This window comes from Silurus meridionalis, chromosome 1, assembly GCF_014805685.1.
Source record: "Silurus meridionalis isolate SWU-2019-XX chromosome 1, ASM1480568v1, whole genome shotgun sequence".
Taxonomy (NCBI): domain Eukaryota; kingdom Metazoa; phylum Chordata; class Actinopteri; order Siluriformes; family Siluridae; genus Silurus; species Silurus meridionalis.
Window position 1 is genome coordinate 16,595,057 of NC_060884.1, and position 24,258 is coordinate 16,619,314.

Below are 24,258 nucleotides of genomic sequence, written 5' to 3' on the forward strand. Positions count from 1 at the left end.
TTCGTTGTGATTTCTTAAAATGTCTTTTTTTTTTTCTTAATTGTGGAGAAACACAAGCACATTTTACAGAACGTGCCAATGTTGTACCATTCAGTGTTGAGCTTCATACAGGTGATGAGTAGAAGAAAAATGATGGTGAAACCAGGAATGTGTTGAATCAAACATTTTTATAAGAAAACCACATAAGTTAATTTCCCTGTTCGCCAAACAGATCAGTGCAGCAAAACGAAATGAGCAAATGGTGGCATAGGAGGTCTCAGAAGTGCATTTGGTTCATTTAGTTTTCCCTCATTCTCTAATTTTTTGATCCATGATTTAACTTTAAACTATTAAAAGCTTCATATTTTATAATATTTTTTATCAGTATATCTACATAAGAAATCCTGTTTTGCCTGAAAGGGTACCAAAGTCGTTTTCTTGTCAGCGGTCAGAAAGGAAACTATTCTAAATTACTGCTGCAAATACTTTGCAGACAATTTATTTTTTAATAAAAGATTACACAAAGGAGAGAGAGAGAGAGAGAGAGAGAGAGAGAGAGAGAGAGAGAATGGAAAACATGGATGAAGGAAAATTAAGACAGAGTCACAAAGTCAGCATTAATGAGGTGTTATGCATCTAAAAAGAAAAATGCATAGGTGATTGCAGAGACAAAGAAGCAGGTGTGGAACAACAAAGAAAATTCTTCTTTTATTTCTACTTAACTTTTCATTTCATAAAATACAAATAAGTGAAGAAACAAGTTTAAAACAATTTGCCAATGTTTTCTTAAACCTTTGAAAAAGAAGAGTCAACCTTTCCAAGGTAAAGAAATACCTGCTGGACAGAATGGAAAGTGTCTTTTCAAACACTTTGGAGATTTCTATTTCAGGGAATAAACTAGTCCAAAAAGAAGACAAAACGTTTGAGGTAGTCCAGTTCCATGACTGAATTCCCTTCCAAAATGATTAAGGGTTTAGTTGTAGACTTTCTGGGTCAAAACAAAGGATTCTTACTGGAATTGTTGATACAAATCCATGTCAATGACATCCTAACAAATAAACAGATTGACAAGATGACATTATTATGTCAGGTATTCAATGCTGTTTTGCCAACTAAATTGTACATGTACATAACGTTATGAATCCTGGTTTATACTGAGAGTTTGAATTCACTCACCAGATTTACTAAACTGGGGTCATCCTGTCAAATTGTCTGCTTCTCTGGAAGCACATTGTGAAAGCTGTGTGTCAAACTCGCAGGGGTTAAGCTGGACAGTGTCCGCAGCAAGCGAGTATGAAAGCCACCTTGACTTTCACTAGTCTCATCTTTTTGATGAAAAAAGAAGTGAATAAACCAAATTAACAAATGGTATCATCTAGGGCTGCAACTAACGATTATTTTGGTAATCGATTATTCATAAGGTTAATTTTTCTCGATTAATCTGATAAAATATATATATTTTTAAATGAGATGTTTTGCTTATTATAACTGTATACAACCTTAATTTAGGGTATTTATGTATAAACGTGTACTTTAAAAATGCTAAATCCAGATATTGAGTTTAACTATCTTTGATTTAGACATTTTAAAGTTTATAGTGAAGATATAAGCATCTAGAATATATAATTAATTTAATTTTGTATAATAATTAAATGATATATGCATAAAATGAATATACAAACATCGAAAACAAGCAATGAACGTAGTAAAGCCACAGTAAATCACGTTTGAAAGCAGATAAGTTTCTGTTGTAGTATGTGCTACAAATGCTATAAAAAGAGAATGAAATGGAGAAACGCAAGCTAACAGGCCTGATTAAAAAAATAAAAAATAAAAAATATATATATATATATATATGCATTGGTGTACAAATGCATAATCATGAAAGCCACAACAGTGACTAAAACTGTAATTGTTTACTGCTGCTGTTATTTGCTGCTTTTAGATTTAGTGTTTCTTCGCACCATTTAATTGAATTCATCACTATGTCGCGAGCGAGCTGATGCACGACCTGATGCTCATGACAGAACAGATTTAGTGCGACTGTCCTGAAGTTAGCAAACGAACAGTTTACACAATAGAATTTCATTACACAATACCATTTTTACATGATAAGAATTATACAGTTTTTGCTTACCTTGCTGATATTTCACCTTCATCCGTGACACCAGTGTGTTTTCTTTCATGTGCTCTTGTATTACTGTGGTGCTTCTATACCACACGAGCTCCACTTTGCATCACTTGTAGGTTTAACAGTCTTACAGCACTTTTATATAATGTGTACTGTTTGCCACTGTGTTGTCTTGCTGTGACGCTAACACGTAACTTGAACAGCCCAAATAATCGACAATGACATTCATTGATAACAAATTTCATTATCGTTTATTATCGATTTCATCGATTAGTTGTTGCAGCCATAGTGTCATGCAAACTATGTCTGCCGAATTCGCCTGTAGGGGTTTCAAGACCCTGTTGGACCCATGCTCGTGCAAAAATAGTGACACACTCCTTAAAACATTGAAATGGTTATCTCGGTTGTCACAAACAGCCTCTCAGTGGAAAACAAAAACAAAAACTGACTAAAACATTTATAATCTAACTACTCACCAAAAACTCTAAGAAAGCGCATACAACTGCTTACGATTTGAATCCATTAAACTTATTCACACATTCAAATACGTCTACAGAAGTAGTAGAATTAACTAAAATTGTTATAATAATACACCAAATCTTAAATAAGTATGTAAAGTAAGTTGCAATTAACTTGATTAATTAGTTATAAAATCTGGGCTAAAAGTGTAGAAGTGAATGTTTTTTCCTTGTAGTCTACTTTTGACGTTGCTGATATTATTTAAAAATAAACAGTTGCTAATTATTTGTGTATGAGTTGAATGTGAGAATGAAGTTGCAGGTGTCCTTTAAAATACATTTTAAAAATGATGTTTGCACAACTATTATTAATTCTTAAATTATCTTAGGCTTATACTTGGAACACAAAGCAGGATACACATTAGATAGGATGCCAGTTCACACTCATTTACACTTATGGGCAATATGGAGCAGTCGCTTAATCTATTGACATGTTTAGGTGAAGTGTGATTGAACCAAGGAAAAGAGGAATATAGAAACATAAAGTTTAAAGAGAAATAAAGAGAAAATGTGAAGGTACAAATAGACAGCAGAGAAAGCTCAGGAACAGGAACTATTAGCGTGGAAGTCAAAATGCCACCCTGCAATTTAATGTGAATCTAATTATTGTCTTTTCAAAAAAGTGTAATTTCCTGATGTTTTCCTGAACTAATATATGAATATTACGCTGAAAAGTTGAATAAGATTAATTGAAGAAAATTGTTTTTTATGTATTTTTTTTTATTAAGCTGTTTGGATCAAAATAAAACAAATGAGACATTGGCATCCTAGAAAAATAAGTATGCAAGACCTGCAAAATTCCTGATTTCAGTAGTTAAAGCACACATTTAAAACTTAAATGTTTTCCTCCAAACTTAAATAATTTTCATAAAGACATTGATCTTTATAGGGTAATGTGCCACTATTAATACTAAGTACAGCATGCTATGATCCATGTACTCCAGCTTGTTGTCCTTGTTTCAACATTTGTTTTTTTTCATTCTGGTGGACAGAAAAAGAAAATATTACTCAGTTTGTCACCACCGACTCACACTCATACATAACAGTAAATTACATAAAATCTATTTGTTTTTATTAAACTAGAAAACACACCTCTGACTGTGAGCATGGTAGAACTCTCAGCATGACCCAAACGGCTCTCTGCCACAACTTTGTACTCCCCTGTGTCTTTGGGGCCCACCATCAGGATGAGCATGGAGCAGACTCCACATGTGTTAGAGATGTAATAATTGGTATTTGTGTTGATGTTAACGTTGTTGTGATACCAGGTAACATGAGGGGTAGGATTGCCACTCACAGCACAGCTCATATAGCACTCATAGCCCTTTGGAGCTACATGCTGTTTCAGAGGCACTGTGAATTTGGGAGCTGACTGAAAGTTCAATTTCTTTGGTTCTCGTTGGTTTATTATCAGTTTTTCTAGAAAGAAGAAAAAACATATTTAGTACAAAATATTCGGTACTTGTTAATATTTAGGAATGGCACAAAATGGTCAGTTTTTGGTCGAATAATTGTTCCTCTGGTATGCATGGTACTTAGCTCAGGTATTAGCAATAGCGTCAATAGATTGGAGTGCCATAAATCAATTTGTGATTGTTTTGTGTAATGTATATGGAAAAAGAAACTAATCAAATGCATAACTTAAAAGTGATTAATCCAGAAGTACTGGTTTTATAACATCGTTCATGTCATAACAACAAAAGAGTGTGAAAAATATATTAAAAAAATGATGTATGTCCAAACCTTTCTTTTTAACAGCTCCCCATGTGGGAGACTCAGACGGTTCAGACAGTCCTATATCATTTTTAGCATATACACGGAATTTATACTCTCTCCCTTGCATAATAACGTTGGTAAATTTGTAATTGAAGAGGTGATCTGCTACTGTCCACCAGGTCCGTTTAACAGAGTCTCGTTTCATCACCATGTAGTGGAGTCGGTCGTCTCGTTTCTCATCAGGAGATGGAATCCAGCTGAGAGTTATTGTACCCTCAACATTCTGCTCAATCTGAACTTCACCTGGAGGCTTGGGCTCATCTGGAAAATGTTTAAAGTGTATAGTATAATTATTGACACATTCAGGAATTTTTTTTTTCCAAATAACATTTATGCATTTGGTCTACAAAGTACATCTGTGTGCACTTAAAATGTATTTACACCAAAGCTAGTATCAGAAATAAAATAGCAGAAGTAAGAATGCAACATGTTTGTATGTTGAAATTACCAGTGACTCTAACTTCTACACTGAAGGTTTCCTGGCCAACCATATTTTTGACAATGATAGTGTAGATGCCACTGTCCGATCGATCAGATGTCGGAATTAGAAGCTGGGAAACTTTCTCAGAATTAGTAATTGTCACATGTTTTCCCACAGGAAAATTATCCTTTAACCAAATGATGTCTGGTAAAGGAGAGGCCTGCAAGTAAAAATAATAATAGCAAACTTGAAAAAACTTTTTATAATCCAAGCATTTTCAGGGCACCTTCTAAAAACGCTGTTGTACATTTTTAAAAGAGACCAAAATGTATTAAATATAAAATAATATAATATAAAATATTATAATATAATATAATATAATATAATATAATATAATATAATATAATATAATGTTGCAAGCTAATTTTACCTTTACAGGTTTTAAACAATTATAATTAACAATCTCTATCTCTGAAGTATACTACCTCATAGCATATGCTGACTCGGACTGTGTTTCCAGCTTTGACAACCACGAAATGTTTCATCTTGCGGTCAGTGAATTTTGGTTTCACTGTAAAAGGTTTCAAATTCAAGGTCATTGTATGCATCTGATCAAGGTATGGTTTGTAAAAGAACAACTAAGAAAACTGATCTGAATGAATGTTTATACCCACCAGGTGGAGGCATGGCAATGACATAGTTGTCAAGCCCTTGTGGATCTCCTTCACCCCCTTCATTGGTTGCAATTACTCTTACCCAGTACATGGCCAAAGGTTTCAGACCTGTTATAGTAAAAGAAGTCTGGATAATGGCATTTGCATTGCGGCGGCTCCACTCGAGTTGGTCTGCAGGTCTGATTTCCACAAAGTACCCTTTTACATCATCTTCCACTCCTTTGACCACATTTGGTTTAGTCCATGCTAGGCATAAAGTGTTGTAACTAGAATCAGTTACTTTAAGATCTTTAACCATCCCAGGACGCTCTGTGGTTAGAAAGGTAGTTTAATGGCAAGGAAACTATAAATAGCTAAATGTTTGCTTTGAAAAGTAAAAAAAATCTGTTGTTGTTTGATCTTACTCTGGGGGTCTCTTGCAAATACACAGTCAGAGGGGGCACTTGGTTTGCCAGGACCACATGTGTTAATCGCAAGCACTCTGAATTCATACTCGCCTCCTTCCATCACATCTCTGACTGCATACTTTTTCTCTAAAAAAAAAAAGAACAAATTTGTAAGCGTTTGTGATGCAAGTTATTAGAATAAAATCTACAGTATAATCACATAACATGTAATGGTCAAAAAACCTTTAATGGGCTCATCTGGAGGATTTACTTGACTCCAAAGGTTACTGCCTTTTTTGCGTTTTTCCAGGTTGTAGCCTATAATACTCCCTCCACCAGTATTTGTTGGCAGGAGCCATGTTAGATTAATGCAGTCTTTGAAAGCACTGACTACCTTTGGAGAAGCAGGCGGACCAGGAAATGCTGAAAAAAAAACAATTATTAAGAAACACTTTGATTAGCTAAGGAAGACCAACCCTTACTTTGGTTAAGGTTCATAAAGTATAGTAAGCATATTAAAAATGTACCCAGTGTGCCAGCTGCAATATCATCAGTTTCTATGACATCACTAATGCCTTCTGAATTTTTGGCTCTTATCCTGTAGCAGTACTTCTTGCCACGGTCAATATTTGTGTCTCTGTAGACAGGTTGTCCAGGGATCTCTCCAATTTTAATCCAGCTGTTACGTCCCACCTGCTGACGCTCCAGGATGTAGTTGGTCACAGGACATCCCCCATCATCTTTTGGAGGCCTCCATTTAAATTCAATAGCAGACAATGAACTTTCTATTACATCTATAGGACCCTGTGGTGGAGTTGGTTTGCCTAGAAAATAATAGATATACAGATCATAAAAAGATTTAGTTTTTTTAACTTGTATTAAATGCATTCTAGAAAGATGATTTACAAACATACCAAGAACAACGAGTTTGGATGTAGCCTCGGCAGTGGCAAATTCGTTCTTAAGTTTGATTTTGATTTCGCCAGTGTTTTTACGCTGGCATTTATTAAGAATTAGCCGGCTCTGAGTTGAGGAACTCTCAATCCTGATACCAGGGCCGTTCACAAGCTCCACTTCATCTTTAAACCACTGCACTTTCATTGGATCCTTTCCTGAAAACGGAAGCTTGAATATTGCATTCTCACCAGATCTTATGACAACAGGTTCTGAGAACTTATCCATGGCATCTGCATCGATTTTTGGTGGCTCTAAAAATGAATGAGAAGAAGGGAATAAAGTTAATTTATGTAAGATTGTATGGTTGTTAATGTGATCTAAAAATTATTACGTGTTTTTTTACCTTCAATAAATAACATGGCTTCTGATTTACGTCCTTCTGCTTCAAATTTATACACCCCTTCATTTCCCTCCTGACAATTCTTTATTGTTAGTTTATGAAGGGCCCCTTCTTTGGAAATAGTTATCCCATTTGTTGATTCCAACTGACCCACAAAACATAAAGAAAATAGAGAAAATGCTAAATGTTTCTGTTTGATATTGCTACAATGAAAATATTTTTATGTGTAATACAGTGAAACCCCGTTGTACGAGCAACCTATAGTACGAGCAAATGGAGATACGAGCAAACTCGCTCGCAAAATTTTACCCTGTTTCCCGAGCAAATTTCTAAAGCACGAGCAAACCCACGCTGCCGGTTCCCCGTTTTCAGCGGAGGGTCGCATCAGTCACTTAGTTGATAATGTATCACTCAGTCGCTCTCATTGTTCAGCGCAGCAAAAACGTAATTGTGGCAGTGGGGGCGTGGCCGAGAGGCGGTTTGTGAATAGAGGGCGGGTCCGGGAGCAGATAGGCAGGGGATGCCTCACCTGAATTTAATGTGACCTAATGATTGTTCTCTCTTTTCAAGTGATCGGAGGGTGCATTTAAGGAGGAGAGCGTGTGTGTGTGTGTGTGTGTGTGTGTGTGTGTGTGTGTGTGTGTGTGTGTGTGTGTGTGCGTGCGTGTGCGTGCGTGCTAAGCACCACTAAGCAGACCGACACAAAAAAAAAACAAATAAAAGTGGCTCCCGTATTCATACGCTCTCCCACAGTAACTTTTTTTTTGTTTTATACTTTTATTTCACTAGAAATCTTGAAAACCGAGGAGTTATGAGCGTGATGCGCGTCTCACACTCGCAATCAACCACTACCACATGCGTAAGTGTTGAATTATGTTTATATTACGGTAATTTGCGGTGTATTTGTTTTTAAAAATAGGCTACAAATACTTTTTATGTGCAGAAATAAGCGATCGAATGACATCTCGGAACGGATTAAATCACTTTTACATTCATTCCTATGGGGAAAATTAGTTCGAACATACGAGCAAATGGACACACGAGCAATTTTCAAGAACGAATTATGCTCGTACAACGGGGTTCCACTGTATATGAAAAGATATGTAAAATGTCACTGATTAAAAGAATGTTGTGATGCAAGTCAAAATAAATTAAATGAAATTTATCTGGTTAAAAGATTCACCTTTTGACCGTCTTTGTACCATATTCCATCACAGCCCTTATTGCTGAGTGTGCAAAACAATTCTGCAGTTTCTCCAATATTGGCCGAAGTAGCAGACAATCCACTAACAAAGTGGACTTCTGGTTCTGGACATGAGAACATAGAAAACATGTTTAATTACTGCTAATATTTGACATTGCTGTGCAATGCAAAATTCATTGCTATTTATTAAAAACACAGATTATATCACATACCCTTGTTAGTGTCAGGGACCAACTGACCAAATCCAAGTTGCTTTTTATCCTTAGTTTCTCCAGTTCCATCTCCATATGTCATATCGCCACCTGCTCCAGGTACTTCACCTTTACCTGAACCACCTTTTACTGATCTATCACCTGATTGTCCATCTTTTCCTGATCCAAGATCTGATAATCCGTCCTTTCCTGATGCATCTTTGCCTGAACTATCTCCCAGTAGTTCATGTTCACCAAACCCATCTTTCCCCATTTTGCCGCTTCCCTTTCCCTCTTGCCCAGTTCCACCTCCCATTATTCCATCTCTTCCAATCACATCGTCCAGGCTGGATCCACCATTACCAGCTCCTTTCATTGTTCTGCCATCCAGTTTCTTGGCCTGCTCCTTACCCAACTGATCAGCATTGTCCTTATGGAGGGAATTCGGATCATCTAGATAAAGAAAAAGAATAGTAAAGGGTTCACATTTTTACAACAATTTTATAAAATGTCTGCTTTGTTAAATAGTATATAAAATAAAATTTTATAAAATTTTATAAATTTAAAATAGAATAAATTAAATTAATGCAATCTTTTTTATATTGATTTAATTATATATATATATATATATATATATATATATATATATATATATATATATATATATATATATATATATATTTTTTTTTTTTTTTTTTCTTTTTTTTATTGATTGAATAATAATTGCCATTAAATTGTTATACATGTGTACCAAACCGAAAGCCCTGTACCAAAATATATTTTGGTATGAATTTGTGTACTGTTACACCACTAATATATATATACACACACACACACACACACACACACACACACACACACACACACACACACAGTATCAGCAGTAACAACTTACCTTTCACATTTAGCGCTGCTTTGGATGACTTGATTCCAGCAGTAACTGTGTATGCAGCATTGTCCACTGGTCCACAGTTCTTCACTACTAGTTTGTGAGTAAGCATGTCTTCTGACACTGTTATGTCATATTTATCATTTGCCTCAATTGATTCATCATTGGCAAACCAGGAAAGTTGTGACACAGGACTAGATAATACACATTCAAATGTAGCATCTTTTCCTTTGTCCACTGTGACATCTTTGAGAGTGCCATCAATTTCCACATCAGGAACTAAGGAAAGAAATTAGTGAGCCAAGTTGGCTGTGCTACTCTGATCTCTAAAACTATTCTTAGCACCCTAGATTAACACTAATAACACTATAACACTAATAACTATGCAGCTGAAAATATATGCCTTATTGTGATCAACTTATTCTTACTCTCTAAATCAGTTGTAAACATTGTTGCATCTTCAACATCCACTTGATAGAGGCCTGAATCTTCTGGGGAAACATTATTAATGCTAAACGTATATTTATCCCCAACTTTCTTCAAATTGTATTTAAAGGACTTATCAGTGCCATCACCATAATTAACCAATTCGCCATTCTGCAAAAAAAAAAAAAAAAAAAAAAAAGTTCAGTTAGATAATGACAACCTAAGCAATGTAATTATATATGGATCTTTCAAAAAGGTCCTACAGGAGACATTACAGCAGTTAGGGAACTTATGGCTTTCACCTTGTAGAGGGAGATTTTGCTCTTGGGATTCTTGAGCTTCATGTGAAGTTCAAATTGTGCTTTTCGACTTGGTTTGACCTCTATTGGTTTCATTTTTCCAACCTTTTCAACATACTGAAAAAAATGTATTACAGTAGAGTTAGATTAAGATGAACACCGAGGCCAATTGAAAAATAAGAAATATTACTGAAAAATCAGTGACCAGGGATTAACTATTGACATTTATTTTTAACTTCTGTTTATACCTTTGCCTGTTCTTCCTCTCTCTCTTTCTTCATCTGGTTAAGTTTTTTCAGCATCCATCGGAAATCAGTGATCCCAAACTCACGGCAAATGCGCTCATAGTCTTTCTTTTGAGCACTTAATAACTTCTCCCAAAACACTGGGTCAACCTCTCCTTCTTTCTTGGGTTTTTGTTTAACCTTTTTCACAACCCTATGCAAAAAGTAAGGAAAACATTACACCACAATATTTTGAAAGAGTGTTGCTATCCAGACATATTATTATTAATTCATGTTGATTTAAAAAGGGATAACATGAAACAAACTAATGTATCCCTGAATTATTTAGTTGGCATACTTTACCCAGTTTTTTTCAGCATTTTTCTAAAGTCTTCAGGTTCATTTTGTCCTGTAAAAAAACAAAAACAAAAATGTATTAATCATTTAATGGACTAATTAACCAATAAATAAGTATGTAAATGGTTTGTCTTATTTAGTGTATATATAAAACAACTTACCTTTCACATTTAGCGCTGCTTTGGATGATTTAAGTCCAGCAGTAACTGTGTATGTAGCATTGTCCACTGGTCCACAGTTCCTCACTACTAGTTTGTGAGTAAGCATGTCTTCTGACACTGTTATGTCGTATTTATCATCTGCCTCAATTAATTTATCATTGGCAAACCAGGCAAGTTTTGACACAGGACTAGATAATACACATTGAAATGTAGCATCTTTTCCTTTGGACACTCTAACATCTTTGAGAGTGCCATCAATTTCCACATCAGGAACTAAGGAAAGAAATTAGTTAGACAAGTTGGCTGTGCTAATCTGAACTCTAAAGCCTTAATGTCTTTCACACTGTGATGAAACTTATTCTTACTCTCTAATTCAGTTGTAAACATGTTTGCATCTTCAACATTCACTTGATAGAGGCCTAAATCTTCTGGGGCAACATTATTAATGCTAAATGTATATTTATCCCCAACTTTCTTCAAATTGTATTTAAAAGACTTATCTGTGCCATCACCATAATTAACCAATTCACCATTCTGCAAAAAGCACAAATAAGATGGATTAGATATTGCAAACCTAAACAAGATGGAAAAAAATAAAAGCTTCTATAGAAAACATTACAGCAGTTACAGAACTTATGGTTCTCACCTTGTAAAGATAAATTTTGCTACTGGGATTCTTCAGCTGCATTTCAAGTTCAAATTCAGCCTTTCCACTTGGTTTAATCACTATTGGTTTCATACTTTCAATCTTTTCAACATACTGTTGAAAATAAATGACAATAGGTATAGGTATAGCATGCAAAGATTTGCAACAAACTAGGTTAAGAAAAATGGACTAATATAACTGAAAATACAGTAATCAGAGATTAACATTGATCAACACTTTAAAATCCATCATTTGGCTGCAACATCATACAGTATATGAAGGTGATGATACCTTTGACTGTTCTTCCTCTCTCTCCTTCTTTAACTTGTTAAGTATTTTCAGCATCCACCGGAAATCGGTGATTCCAAACTCACGACAAATGCGCTCATAGTCTTTTTTATGGGCACTTAATAACACCTCCCAAAATTTTGGATCAACTTCTCCCTCTTTCTTGGGTTTTTCTTTAACCTTTTTCACAACTCTATGCAAAAAAGTACATAATGATACTTGATAATACATGATAATATATAATAGTATATTTTAAAAGGGTTTTCCAGTCTACCCAGACTATAATTTTAATTCATGTTGAGAAAATGTACAGAAAATGTATGACATGCAACAGCCAACAAAAAATATGTATCCCTGAATTATTTGGTTGTGATAATTTACACAGTTTTCTTCAGCATTTTCCTGAAGTCTTCAGGTTCATTTTGTTCTGAAAAAATAACAAAGTTAAAAAAAAGATTTTTTTATATACCAGCAAAGCGCTGACAATATTCAAAAGGTTTATATGACATGTTATTTAAGTGTTAATTGACTAAGTGGAATGTACTATTATTGTTATGGTAAAGCTTCTTTGTATGAAGAAAATCTATTTATAATACTAAATAGTGAATAATATTTTGGTAGCGTTTTGTAACAGCAATATTTAATGATGTATCTTAATGTTTTTTTGTGTATCACATTTATCTTCTTAATTTTATGAGAGAATAAAAAACGTACTGTATTTTTCGGACTATAAGCCGCTACTTTTTTCCCACGTTTTAAACCCCGCTGCTTAAACAACGAAGCGGCTAATTTATAAATTTTTCCTGGGTTTTTCCCGGTTTCACAAACTTCAAGCCAAAAAACTGAACCCCATAACATTAGACCAACGAAATTTCCGAACGGAAACGAAAAAAACGCACCTCACCTGTGTTCTGAGCTGCATGGCATCGGGAGAAAAAACTTCCATCGGGTGATTTTTAAACGCACGACGATGACAAAAGATAAACTTCCGAGAGAAATAGTTGTGAAAGGAAGGAGGAAGACAGTGAACAATGACTTTCTTGGTAGGCTACTGTTTAGATACAAGCCGTTGTAACGCCTGGTCTGGGTCTGGGTCATGGGAGAGCTCGCTAACTCCAGTTGCAACAGAAATCATATAAGCACAGACAGGTTTCCAAAACTCGTGCTTTTTTTTTTTCTTGGCAACAGCGTTAAGGGTTAGTCAAAGAAACTTGGAACTTAGCATCAGAAAATAATAAGGACATAATCCCCGTCTTGAACACACGCAGTAATACTGGAAAAATGCAGTGGCAGACTATTCCCAAAATACCGCTCTGCTCTTAAAGGAAACGCAACATATTTCACCGGTTACACCATGTGTAATGTGTCTTTCGTTAAAGCCTGTGTAAAGTACATTAGTGTAGACACGGCTTATAGACAGGTGCGGCTTATTTATGTTCAAAATAAAAATATTTGTAAAATTCAGTGGATGCGGCTTATATATGGGTGCGCTTTATAGTCCGGAAATTACGGTAGTTGTGAACTTTTAATGTTCACCAGATTCACTCTGGTATTCTTATACAGTACAAACCTGTCCTGTTTTTCCCCAATCCAGCTGAAAAAAAAAAAAGGATAACAATAAAGCTGGGATACAAGGAAATGTTTGAGATACAATATAAGCTATAATAATAATAATAATAATAATAATAATAATAATAATAATAATTATTATTATTATTATTAATTTTATTGTTGTTGTTGTCATTATCTATTTTTTAAATAATTTATGAAAGTAAATTATGCCTTACCTTCGCTAACCTTAAGTGTAGCCGTACAAACAGCTTTTCCAAATGTGTTTGTAGCAAAACACTTGTATGTATCTCCCTCATTAGCTGTTACATTTAATATCTGCCATGAAACATAAGCATAAACAGTGAATACTAAGTATAAATATATTGTGCAGGATGTGTGTTCACTTAGTAGGAATTTATTAACTGTTGTAAACTTTACACTGTAAAATCTTACAGCTTTATTTACATTTGGCTCATAGTATGTCATCTTGCAGTGTTAAGACTAACATACTGTACGTTGTCAGTGTTATAAGGCAAAACCTATCTCAGCTATGTTTATGTTTTCAATAAAAAAAAAATAAAAAAACACCAGGGGCTGGGTCTTATGTGTGATGAATAATCGGAGTATGACATTGCTTTATTTCTGCTTTATATTACTTATTTCTTTACCTGTTTCGATTTTTTTATGGTAATGTCTTTTGCAACTGGCACTGGCAAACTGACATTTTTTTTATTTTTTTGGCTGCTATTTTTCCTTCCCTGTCAGAACACAGGGAAATTACATTGTTGCAGCATTTGGTTGACAACAAGTAGTGAATGCAATTTTGTTTAGTGAGTCTTGTACGTAGATATCTGTGAGTGCATGCCAAAAAAACTGTGTTGAGGATATGTGTCATGGGCCCACTGTGGGGATGTTTATCATTTAGCTCTCATGCACAATGCCAAGAACTTGTAAAAAGTCGCTGTGGGCATGTTTTGGTAGGTTTTAAATGATTGCTTTAAACCTGCCAAATGTTACCCATGTGTAAGAGTTTTTCATTAAAAAATACAAATGTATAAACAAATTACACTTTTATGTCACGGTAAATGTTTGTGAATGTAAAATAATATATTTCAAAGTTTGTCCAACACAACCATCATTAAATTAGTATATAACAACAGTTGATTATATTTATTAGAAATTCTACTTGAATATTTCAGCTAAAAAATAATGCCTCAGAGAAACCACAATGAGTAGTGTTGCTGTCTCACAGATACACATTACAGGTTACTGTCTGTAAACAGATTCACTTGTTTTCATGTAGTATTCTTTGGGTTTTCGTTTTCTCAGGAAACACTTATGATATGTAGATTTGCTACTCTAAATTATGGTAATGTGTGTTTACATAGTGCCTAGCAATGGACAATATTTTAGGGTCTATTGCTGTCTATTGCTGACTTGAGTTTCACCATGACCTTGACCATTTGAAAGCAGATATTGAAGTGAATCAATGAATAACATTTTACCTCTAATATGTATTCTCCAGCCTTTTTATCATATCTTGTATTGTATTTCTCTGGATCAGAGAGATCTCCTTTATTACGTGCCCATGTGATGGTGGGTTCTGGCTCTCCTGTCAGCACTGCTTTGAAAGTGGCTGATTTACCTGCAATCAAGTTAGATCATTTTAGTGGTCTATTAAAAACTAAGGCTAAAGATCACATATCTAATACTTACTATAGGCTTATTAGATATAATTAAAAGGAAGCTAAAATAAAGTTATTATTTTGACATTGTTATTATACAATTATATTATTACACAGTTGTAGTCTAACTCATTGTTTCATTCCTTTGCAGCAGTCATATTATAATTGTGCATTTTGAAATGTAATTTTAAGCAGCATTTTTGCAATTTTCTATCTATCTGTCTGTCCATCCGTCCATCCGTCCATCTGTAAATACATACAGAAATATATACACACATGCATGCATACATACATATGTTTTGATATTTAATATGTTAACATATTGATGCCTTTCTGACCCTAAGGTCTTAGTTTTGTTTGTCAATTGTAACCATATAATAATAAATCTAAAATTATATTCTTTAAATGTATTTAGTGCTATAAAATAAACATGTTAATTAAAGTAACATACAACATTTTTACTTATTGTCACATGAAAAAGTAGTATGAGTACCTTCCTGAATGTTTATAGCCATGGGTTTCTTGATGAAATCTGGAGTACTTTTTCCAGGTGGTATTTCTTCCACATATTGTGTGATAATAACACCAGGTACTTTGGATCTTTTTTTGATTGCAACTGTTAACATCACAAAAGAGCGAGTTAGAGGATAGTCAGCCACAAGAGGGCAGTAGATTGCTACACAAATAACAAAACTGTATGCCTATGGGTTAGGATAGAACTTAATTTAAATGTAATAAATAAATAAAATATCTTAATGCACACATTTAGGTTAATTCAACACATATAGTCTAAACCATAACATTATCTCTTTAAGCTGTACTACTGAATGCAATGCATATGTAAAACTGATCTTGCATGATCTCTGAAATGCTAGATTAATCAAAACTGGTTTTAGCGCTGTAAATGAACACTAAACTGGGAGAAAGGGATGCTTTTTAAACACCGTAAAAAGAAATTAACAAGATTTTTTTTCTCCCCTTTTGAACCTCAGGGCAAATCATGTTCACTGTGAAGTGTGGCATTGTGTGCACGTGAACAATAGATATAGATACAATTGCTATAAAACAAAACCAATATTAAATTGCTGTAGGCAAAGTAAGAATAATAGTTTTTGTGTTTGACAGTTATGTCTGCTTAATGGGAAAGAAAATGTTGTGAGTGAAATTCATTGCATCCTTTTTGAGTTTGTTTGTATTTATTTATTTATTTTTTAGAACTCAAGACCTCTATGTTGAGGTTTGTTGATGCACACTACACAGCAATCAGACCCAGATATTTACCAAAACAACTCAGTAGGGACAAGTCAATAAACTGGTCTTAGTTACTTTCCATTTAAACTCTATCAGCCCAAATACAGGAAATATGATGTGAATTGAGAGGAACAAAGAAGAGACAGTGGTTGCACATATCACTGTATCTAAAGTTGTTTAGACTGTTAAATAAACTGTTAATCCCAGACTAATATTTGGATTATTATTATTTTTATTTTTTGTAATTTCATGCCTAATTTAGTTTTGACCGCCATCTTCAGACCAAGATGGTGGCACGTACACATCGGTAGGCTCAGAGTCTCTACAGCTTTCCCGTATTTGTGCTTATTTATGCACTATTCTTCTGCGTGCTCGCATGATTTAGTTATGCGAGTCTAACTTTTGACAGACAGTCACTCTTGGATATTGGTGATATGTGCACAAACTCAGCTTTGCACTTCATTTTCACTTTTGACCAGATATCACCTAAGCTTGTAAGGAAGCCGCAACACAACGAGCACTTTTTCCCAACCAGAACTGTCCAGTGCCGGCGTAGAGACCGTAAACAGAAACAAGGAAAATGCAAAGGAGTTTGAGCTAAGCTAAAGCTAAACCCACATCGATCAATGATAGTCCCTGGAGAACAAAATGGATGAACTCAGGATCTGGACCCTCACTCTGAGATTGATTACGGACTGCAACATCATGGTTTTCTCAGAAACTTGGCTCAACATCAGCATCCCAAACAGCATGCTGGAGCTCGAGGGCCGCACTATTTTCAGGGCTGATAGAAAATCAGTATGCATGGGTAAGATCAGTGGAGGACGCTTATGCATTTATGTAAACAAAACCTGGTGCTCTGTCTCTGTTTCTTCTCACTGCTCTGCTGATCTTAAATACCTGATCATTGTGTCAAGTGATCAAGTGCAGACCCTGTTATTTACCATGCGAGTTCACGTGTTGTTGTGATAGCAGTGTATGTCCCCCTGAATGCTAAGGCTAGCATAGCCATGAAAAAACTAAGCTCTGCTATCAACAAACTGCAGACAGTGCATCCTGAAGGAGCCTTTATTGTCGCTCGGGATTTTAATAAATTTAAGATCTGTTCTGACAAGATTCCAACAGAATGTATCCTGATTCATTAGAGGACACAAAACACTGGATCATGTTTATACAAGTATGGCTGATGCTATCAGAGTCACAACCCTCCCCCACCTCGGACAATCAGACCATCTCTCATTGTTCCTGCTGGGTCCCTGGTGGTCGAATGGTTAGGATGCGGTGCTCTCACCACTGCGGCCCGGGTTCTATTCCCGGTCAGTGAACCGACCCCAGCCATTAGGGTTGCACAAGCCAGTGCACTCTCAGTGCCGGTCCCAAGCCCGGATAAATGGGGCGAGTTGCGTTAGGAAGGGCATCCAGCGTAAAAACATGTGCCAAATCAAACATGGCGATGATCCGCTGTGGCGACCCCTAATGGGAGAACCCGAAAGGAAGTTTTTCTCATTGTTCCTGCTGCCCAAGTACTCGCCAGTCATCAAACGTGTGAAACCAGGACGGTTAAAGTCTGGCTGGATGGGCTAACACCTCTCTCCAGCAGCAGTTCTCTATCTAGTGACTCTATCACCAACACCTTTTAATCTACACCAACTCTGTTCTTGACCACATCAACAGGTGTGTGGATTGGGTGACCACACCAAAGAACATCATAGTGTTCCTTAATCAGAAGCCCTGGATTACCCAGGAGGTCCTTCTTCTGCTTAAATCAAGCAACACACAGCCTTTAGGTTTCTAAAGCCTACAGTGGTGCCAGAGCCAATCTGAGGAGGGGAATCTGCAAAGCCAAACATGTATACCCCAACGCATATGGCAAGCCATCACTAACTTCAAACCACCCAGTGGGGCACCACCAACCAGTTCTGCTTCACACCCCGATGAGCTCAACCTCTTCTACGCTTGTTTTAAAAAAGGGGAACATAGAGCCCATGCTCAAGGCAGAGCTAATACCAGGTGAGCAGCCACTCACACTCTCCACCCATGTAGTGTGTGCTACCCTGTGCAGGATGAATCCACTGAAAGCAGCCGCCCCTGACGACATCCCTGGCCATGTACTCAGAGCATGTGCAGAGCAGCAGGCTGAGGTCTTCACAGACATCTTCAATCTGTCCTTGGCCCAGGCAACTGTCCCCACCTGCTTTAAGTCTGCTACCGTCGTGCCAGTGCCAAAGCACTTGGTGAACAGAACTTGGTGACTTCCGTCCAATCGCACTCACCCCTTGTCTTCTCTTCCATACTCCCATTTCACCTATGATTGCATACCTGCCTATGCCTCAAACAGCATTTTTAAGACATCATGGTGGTAGGTCTGATCCAAGGTAACAGTGCAACGGCTTACAGGGAGGAGATCCAGCACCTAGTAGCATGGTGTGAGGACAATAACCTGGAACTCAACGCCAAGAAGTTAAAAGAGGTCATTGTGGATTTTAGATGAGCTGCCAATCACATTCATGCTCCCATTCACATAAACAGAGCTGCTGTTTAGCGTGTACGCAGCTTTACTGTGAGTTCATTGGAATCCACATTTCTGAGGATCTCAACTGGTCTCTGAACTCTTCTATCCTGATCAGGAAGGCACAACAGCGCCTGTTTTTTTCTAAAAAGACCTAAAAAGTCCCATCTGTGCTACAGGATACTGCAGAACATTTACCGCTGTGTATTTTGCACTGCTTATCCACTACATATTTTTTCTGCACCATCTATGACTTACATTTGCACTACTGTACATTCAACCAATATTTATATTGTATATACTGTATCATACATACATTCATATTTGTACAAAACTACATCATGTCATTTAAGTATATTATCTTCTGACATTTCTATCTATGCATAATCTTGCATAAAATATTACTATATACTATGTATTATTACCTACTGCACCTTCTGTACATTATACATCAGCAGTCATTATACATTATACATTTATCATCCCTGTATATATCATGCCCTATTTATCTTAATGCTATTTATTGTACTTCTGTTTTTTAGGCCACTTATGCACTTCTGGTTGGATGCCAACTGCATTTTGTTGGCTCTGTACATGTACCTTGCAAAATGACAATAAAATCTAATCTAATCTAATCTAATATTTAGCAATGTTTCGGTACTATTAATAGATTCTAAACTACCGTCTAAGTTCCTGAATGAATTCCACAAAGGGAGCTAATAAACAGATCTTTTATGACAACACTTTATAATTATAGCCAGAATTTGCCAAATGAGGCTCAAGGCACACTATATATAAACCACCCTCAGTGGAGTGAAACTATAGCAATATGGCAGTGAACGATAGCTGCTTTTTCACTCCAGCTGAACAATGACTTATAATTAAATTATATGATATGTATAAAAACATTACTGCAAAAAATAGCAACACTTTAACAATGAAGTAAAGCTCAAGAATCAACACAGCAGACCGGATAAATTGTAAGACCAAACAAACAACTACAAACAAATATAAACAAAATTTATATACAAATGAAATGAAAGACAATATAAATAGATTCTACAGTCAAAATGATCATGCTTTCTATATACGCAGTTTCATCTACTTAATCGTACAAATAGTGGATCATTGCAAAAGTCGTATAAGCAAGTATTGATATTTTGCTTGTTTGTTTGTTTGAGTGATTGTAAAATGTACAAGTTTGAGTTAATTTAGTGTCACTTCTATATATAATTTTAAAGGTGCTTAGATCTTACATTGTCTTTCACTGTTTTGAAAGAAAATCACTGATTATTATCCATAAATTCTTCTTTTAAATAAAATCACTTACTCAAGTGATTATATTGTAGTTGAGGCACCCTACAGTACATAATTTAAAGTGGTAAAACAAAATAACATTTTGTTGAGTAATGTTTTGTTGTAATCTAAAAAATTCAAGCACTAGCAAGAGTGAGTGTACACTGAATATCGAAATGACCGTGATTAGGCACAACTAATGGCGAGTACATTAGCAAATCGCAGCCATGCCAAGTTTTTTTATAGCTTATCTCTTGCTTGGGTGTTAACAGTTCTATAATCAAGAAATTTATATTAAGTAATTAATCCTTTTTGTCATTATCTGATGAGCTTTCATATCAATGGAAGTCGCTAAAAAGTGTCTTCCATTGGTAAATGCATACAATAGTAGTAATGGTTGTAGTAATGGTTTTTGAAATAGAAGGTAGAATTTTATGGGGCAAACACAGACGAGGACACAGATACACACTGGGAAATGTGTTCATACGGTAATAGGAAATATATGCACTCTTGGAATGCTGTTTGACCAATCAAATCAATGGACCATAACTAACTGTTGTGTAATTTCTGTTAAAAGCTGACTGACCACATGTTCATTGTTTTCAGTGTGCAACTGTTCCTGGGTGTTATTTTTTGCCTAAAGGGATTGCAAGAGCACAAGGCTTTGTCAATAGAATTCACTGCGATACATCAAGCTTCTGAACTAACTTGAGGTGGATCATTTTTGTATTATAATTATGATTACAGAGCTTATAATTAGCTTTATCTGTGTAAACAACATTTATGGAAAAAGTCCAGTATTATTGCAATTTATGGAATTTAGCATACACATCCCTGTAGTCATGGTAGTTTTAAGGAATACATCCCAGGTTGTTACAGCTTATTTGTCAATTCTTTCACCAAAAATGTTCTTAGCACAGGCTCTATTATAAAAAAAAATCTATTTCAGGAAAATGATAAATATATTTTAAACTTATATCTGTAGGTAGAAAATCATACCTGACAGATCAAGCTTTTAAGAAGATTTTAGGGCTTGCAGGTAAAGGTACAATGTAAGAGACAGCTAATTATTTGCTTTTAAAGGATTAGCTAAAATAGCAGCATCAATATTCACCACAAAACCAAACATTAGCCTAATAGAAACATTCAAAAATCGCTTATAATGTTAAAAGAAACCAAAATCTGCTAACTTTATTAATTTCTATTGAAAATGAAAAAAAATATTAAACTATTAGTTGTGTGGTTCACAGTCAAGGATCCAAGTTTATCCCAATCCCTATCTCTAATTATCTTTATCCTTGAGTATTTCCTGCTCTGTTAGAGTATTAAATGTGCAGGACAGGTGCTACTTGAGGACTTGCCGTGCTGTGCTGTAAGCCAAAAAAGTATGACTTACCTCCTGCCGACATCTTCTAATAACGTTGTTGCACTTTTTTATTTCACAGTTTATCTTGGCTCTGGAAAATAAAAAGTTGGCTTGGTTGTGTAATTAGTAATAACCAAATATAAATAAGTAATTAGATTAGCAAATATAGTCTTGTAATAATGAATATCTCCTAACATATTTGCAAATTCAATCAAAATCAGCATCAAAAAACACATTTTCTCTTATATTAGCATTAAATATTATTTGGATGGATGTATAATATTCCATTCGAACAATTACAAATCCATTAAGATATTTCGTGTCTTGGAGTACCAAAGATGCTTATGTGATGATGGCAGGGTAACAGAGAGCCTTATTTAACCAACACCATGTGGACATGTCGATCTAACCCTTCATATTCACATAATAATAGTAGACCATGTTTTCTTTGCAGGAATTTGATATAGAAATATCTTTATAAATCAAGAGTTGTCATCTAATATTTTAAATGATTAATTATTCTTCTATTATTATTAATTATCTTTGCATGATACATTTTACAGCACCTATTTACTTACAGAACAGAAGAAAATATCTTACCTTTAGGCTGTGACAACCAAAAAAAAGAGAAAAACCATTAGACATTTTAAGATTTTGATTAAAAACTTTGTTGTAATATGAAACTGCTGATAAAGCATTTAATAGCATTCTACAGTTATGAGATCCTTCTCGATGCATCATCGGCTATTTAGGCTCTGCTTTTGATAGGTCACATACCTAATAAAATGAAGGTTGAGGGATATGCTGGCAGCATTAACAGCTCTGCTTAAGGAGCAATACATTATAAAATAATAATATTTACTATAAATTAATTGTTAAAAAATGATATTAACACAGACAAAAGAAACACTAAAGTCCTTGACTATCAGAGAATACTTTTCTTTTTAATTTCCTTGCTGTAGTTTATATGAATATTTTCCTAGTGACAGAACGAACCCAAATATAGCCGTGCAAACTGTAGATATGCCTGGATTGTCATGAGAATTGTCTTTCAACGACATGAATTCAAGTTCTTAATATAAATAAACTGACCTAAAAGTTAGTATACAGAAAAATACAATCGTATTAAGATTGATCTCTGTGTGCTGTTTGTTCAATTCACTAAAATCTGACTACAGTAAAATAAATATAATTTGTTTAGGGATAATATTTATGTTTAATATTAAACTCACCTCAGCACCTTGATTATTTTCCCTTTTCTGTTGAAGGTTATGCTTTATTAATTTCTTTGCATTATTCATTCATTTTCAAATTAATATAACTTTCTTCATGAAATGTATGAAATATCTATTTGTGAAACATTTGATCAGAAAACATGGTTAGGCCTTGATGAAACCTGTACAGCTTACCTGGTATAAATCCTCAAACAGCTGTTTTGATTCCTGGATTTTAGTGCAATTGCTCCTTTTCACAGCAGAAAGATATTAGTAGACAGAATGAGCAACAGCTCATTTGTTCTGCGAGTTTACTGCTTTTATTTGGTTGAGGCTGACATTAAGGAGGAGGTCCCTAATTTGGTATATTCATATTACATAATACAGAATTCAAGGTATGTTGAGACTTTTCCCCCTGTAGAAAGGGATCAAATTTTACATTTGGAAATAACATTATATACATTAACAGGTAAAATGTTTGGTTAACGAAAAAAAAAAACCTTATTTGCGAACGTTGGGAACTCCAGTGTGAAGCTCCATGATGAACGTGTAAATTAAACATACCTAATAAATTAGATTTGTATAGATAATATATCTTGAATTTTCTTGTCACTGTATAATTCCACGTGTTATTTCATAGTGTTGATGTCTATGCTTTGTAGTGTGGGAGTTTTCCAGTCTCTCACCATTTAATAGTAACTAAAGCACTGACTAAACTCAATAAAAATCTCCACAGCTCTTTACTGTTAGTAATAAGAGGTCTATAACCTCATCTCTGTGCCATTTATTCACATGCTGTATCCAGTTTCTGACTGTTGTGATTCCAGTTGCACTAGATAACATGTCCCATTTACAGCATAGTAACGTCATGTAATATGATCGATTGTGGTCCATGTTTGTTAGACAACTAATCTGAAACAACACTTAAGTTTGAGAATTTTTTTCACTTGAAATGATGTTAAAGCTTACTTTTATTGCTTATGGGCTGTTTTTGGCATTTCCCCTGTAACAGGGTTGTATTTCACATCGACAGGTGTTACCCTGACAGCTTTCTCTTAAAACATTAGCATCCTCTGTGCCCTATTTGTGAACCTCCTGTTTGAGCATGGCAGGGCAATAAATATAAGTATCACAAATAATACTGGGTGGTGGTAAAGTATCATGTTTTATGTTTATTTGACATCTGCCGACAATCACAATGCAGACAATGCTGAAACTGAAACTGTTCACACACATTAAAAATTTTAGACTTATAAATAAAATTCATAGACCCAAATTGTTCAATTCACTATGGGCTGAAAGTGTATTGCCCATAATACATATACACATAATGTGCATTAGTTTCAATTTTAGTTATCATGAAAGAAATGTAGCCAAAAAAAGAAAAATAACATGAACGTGATTTAAAATTAAAATATTGTATGATCTGAGTGTTCAAATGTGTTCATGCTAAATGTTGTACAGACATTCATACGTACATTCATAAGTAAAGTAAAATTAAAATGGCCTCCTCAATGCG

General features: G+C 35.0%; 1 protein-coding gene across 1 annotated transcript; it reads right to left on the reverse strand.

The window, feature by feature from the left end:
- Positions 1 to 3,514: 3,514 nt before the first annotated feature.
- LOC124388562 (immunoglobulin-like and fibronectin type III domain-containing protein 1) lies at positions 3,515 to 22,988 on the reverse strand. The gene is made up of 30 exons (XM_046853334.1): positions 22,935 to 22,988; positions 22,126 to 22,132; positions 21,556 to 21,616; positions 15,597 to 15,719; positions 14,924 to 15,063; positions 13,655 to 13,754; positions 13,438 to 13,461; positions 12,249 to 12,294; positions 11,871 to 12,060; positions 11,580 to 11,693; positions 11,299 to 11,467; positions 10,934 to 11,206; positions 10,779 to 10,824; positions 10,440 to 10,629; positions 10,195 to 10,308; positions 9,895 to 10,063; positions 9,473 to 9,745; positions 8,599 to 9,030; positions 8,366 to 8,490; positions 7,186 to 7,327; positions 6,800 to 7,093; positions 6,413 to 6,709; positions 6,129 to 6,308; positions 5,904 to 6,032; positions 5,500 to 5,808; positions 5,311 to 5,396; positions 4,853 to 5,045; positions 4,372 to 4,665; positions 3,721 to 4,047; positions 3,515 to 3,609 (listed from the first exon to the last, which is right to left on the reverse strand). Exons 3-30 carry the CDS (start codon positions 21,566 to 21,568, stop codon positions 3,605 to 3,607), a joined length of 4,797 nt encoding a protein of 1,598 aa, XP_046709290.1. The 5' UTR covers positions 21,569 to 21,616; positions 22,126 to 22,132; positions 22,935 to 22,988; the 3' UTR covers positions 3,515 to 3,604.
- Between the last annotated feature and the right edge of the window lie 1,270 nt (positions 22,989 to 24,258).

Excerpts from the sequence above, each read along its gene's own strand:
- LOC124388562 (XM_046853334.1), bottom strand. Across the intron at positions 9,031-9,472 it reads AGCAGCGCTAAATGTGAAAG|ATGATCCGAATTCCCTCCAT; the intron begins GTAAGTTGTTAC and ends TTCTTTATCTAG. Across the intron at positions 5,809-5,903 it reads ATTTGCAAGAGACCCCCAGA|AGCGTCCTGGGATGGTTAAA; the intron begins GTAAGATCAAAC and ends TTCTAACCACAG.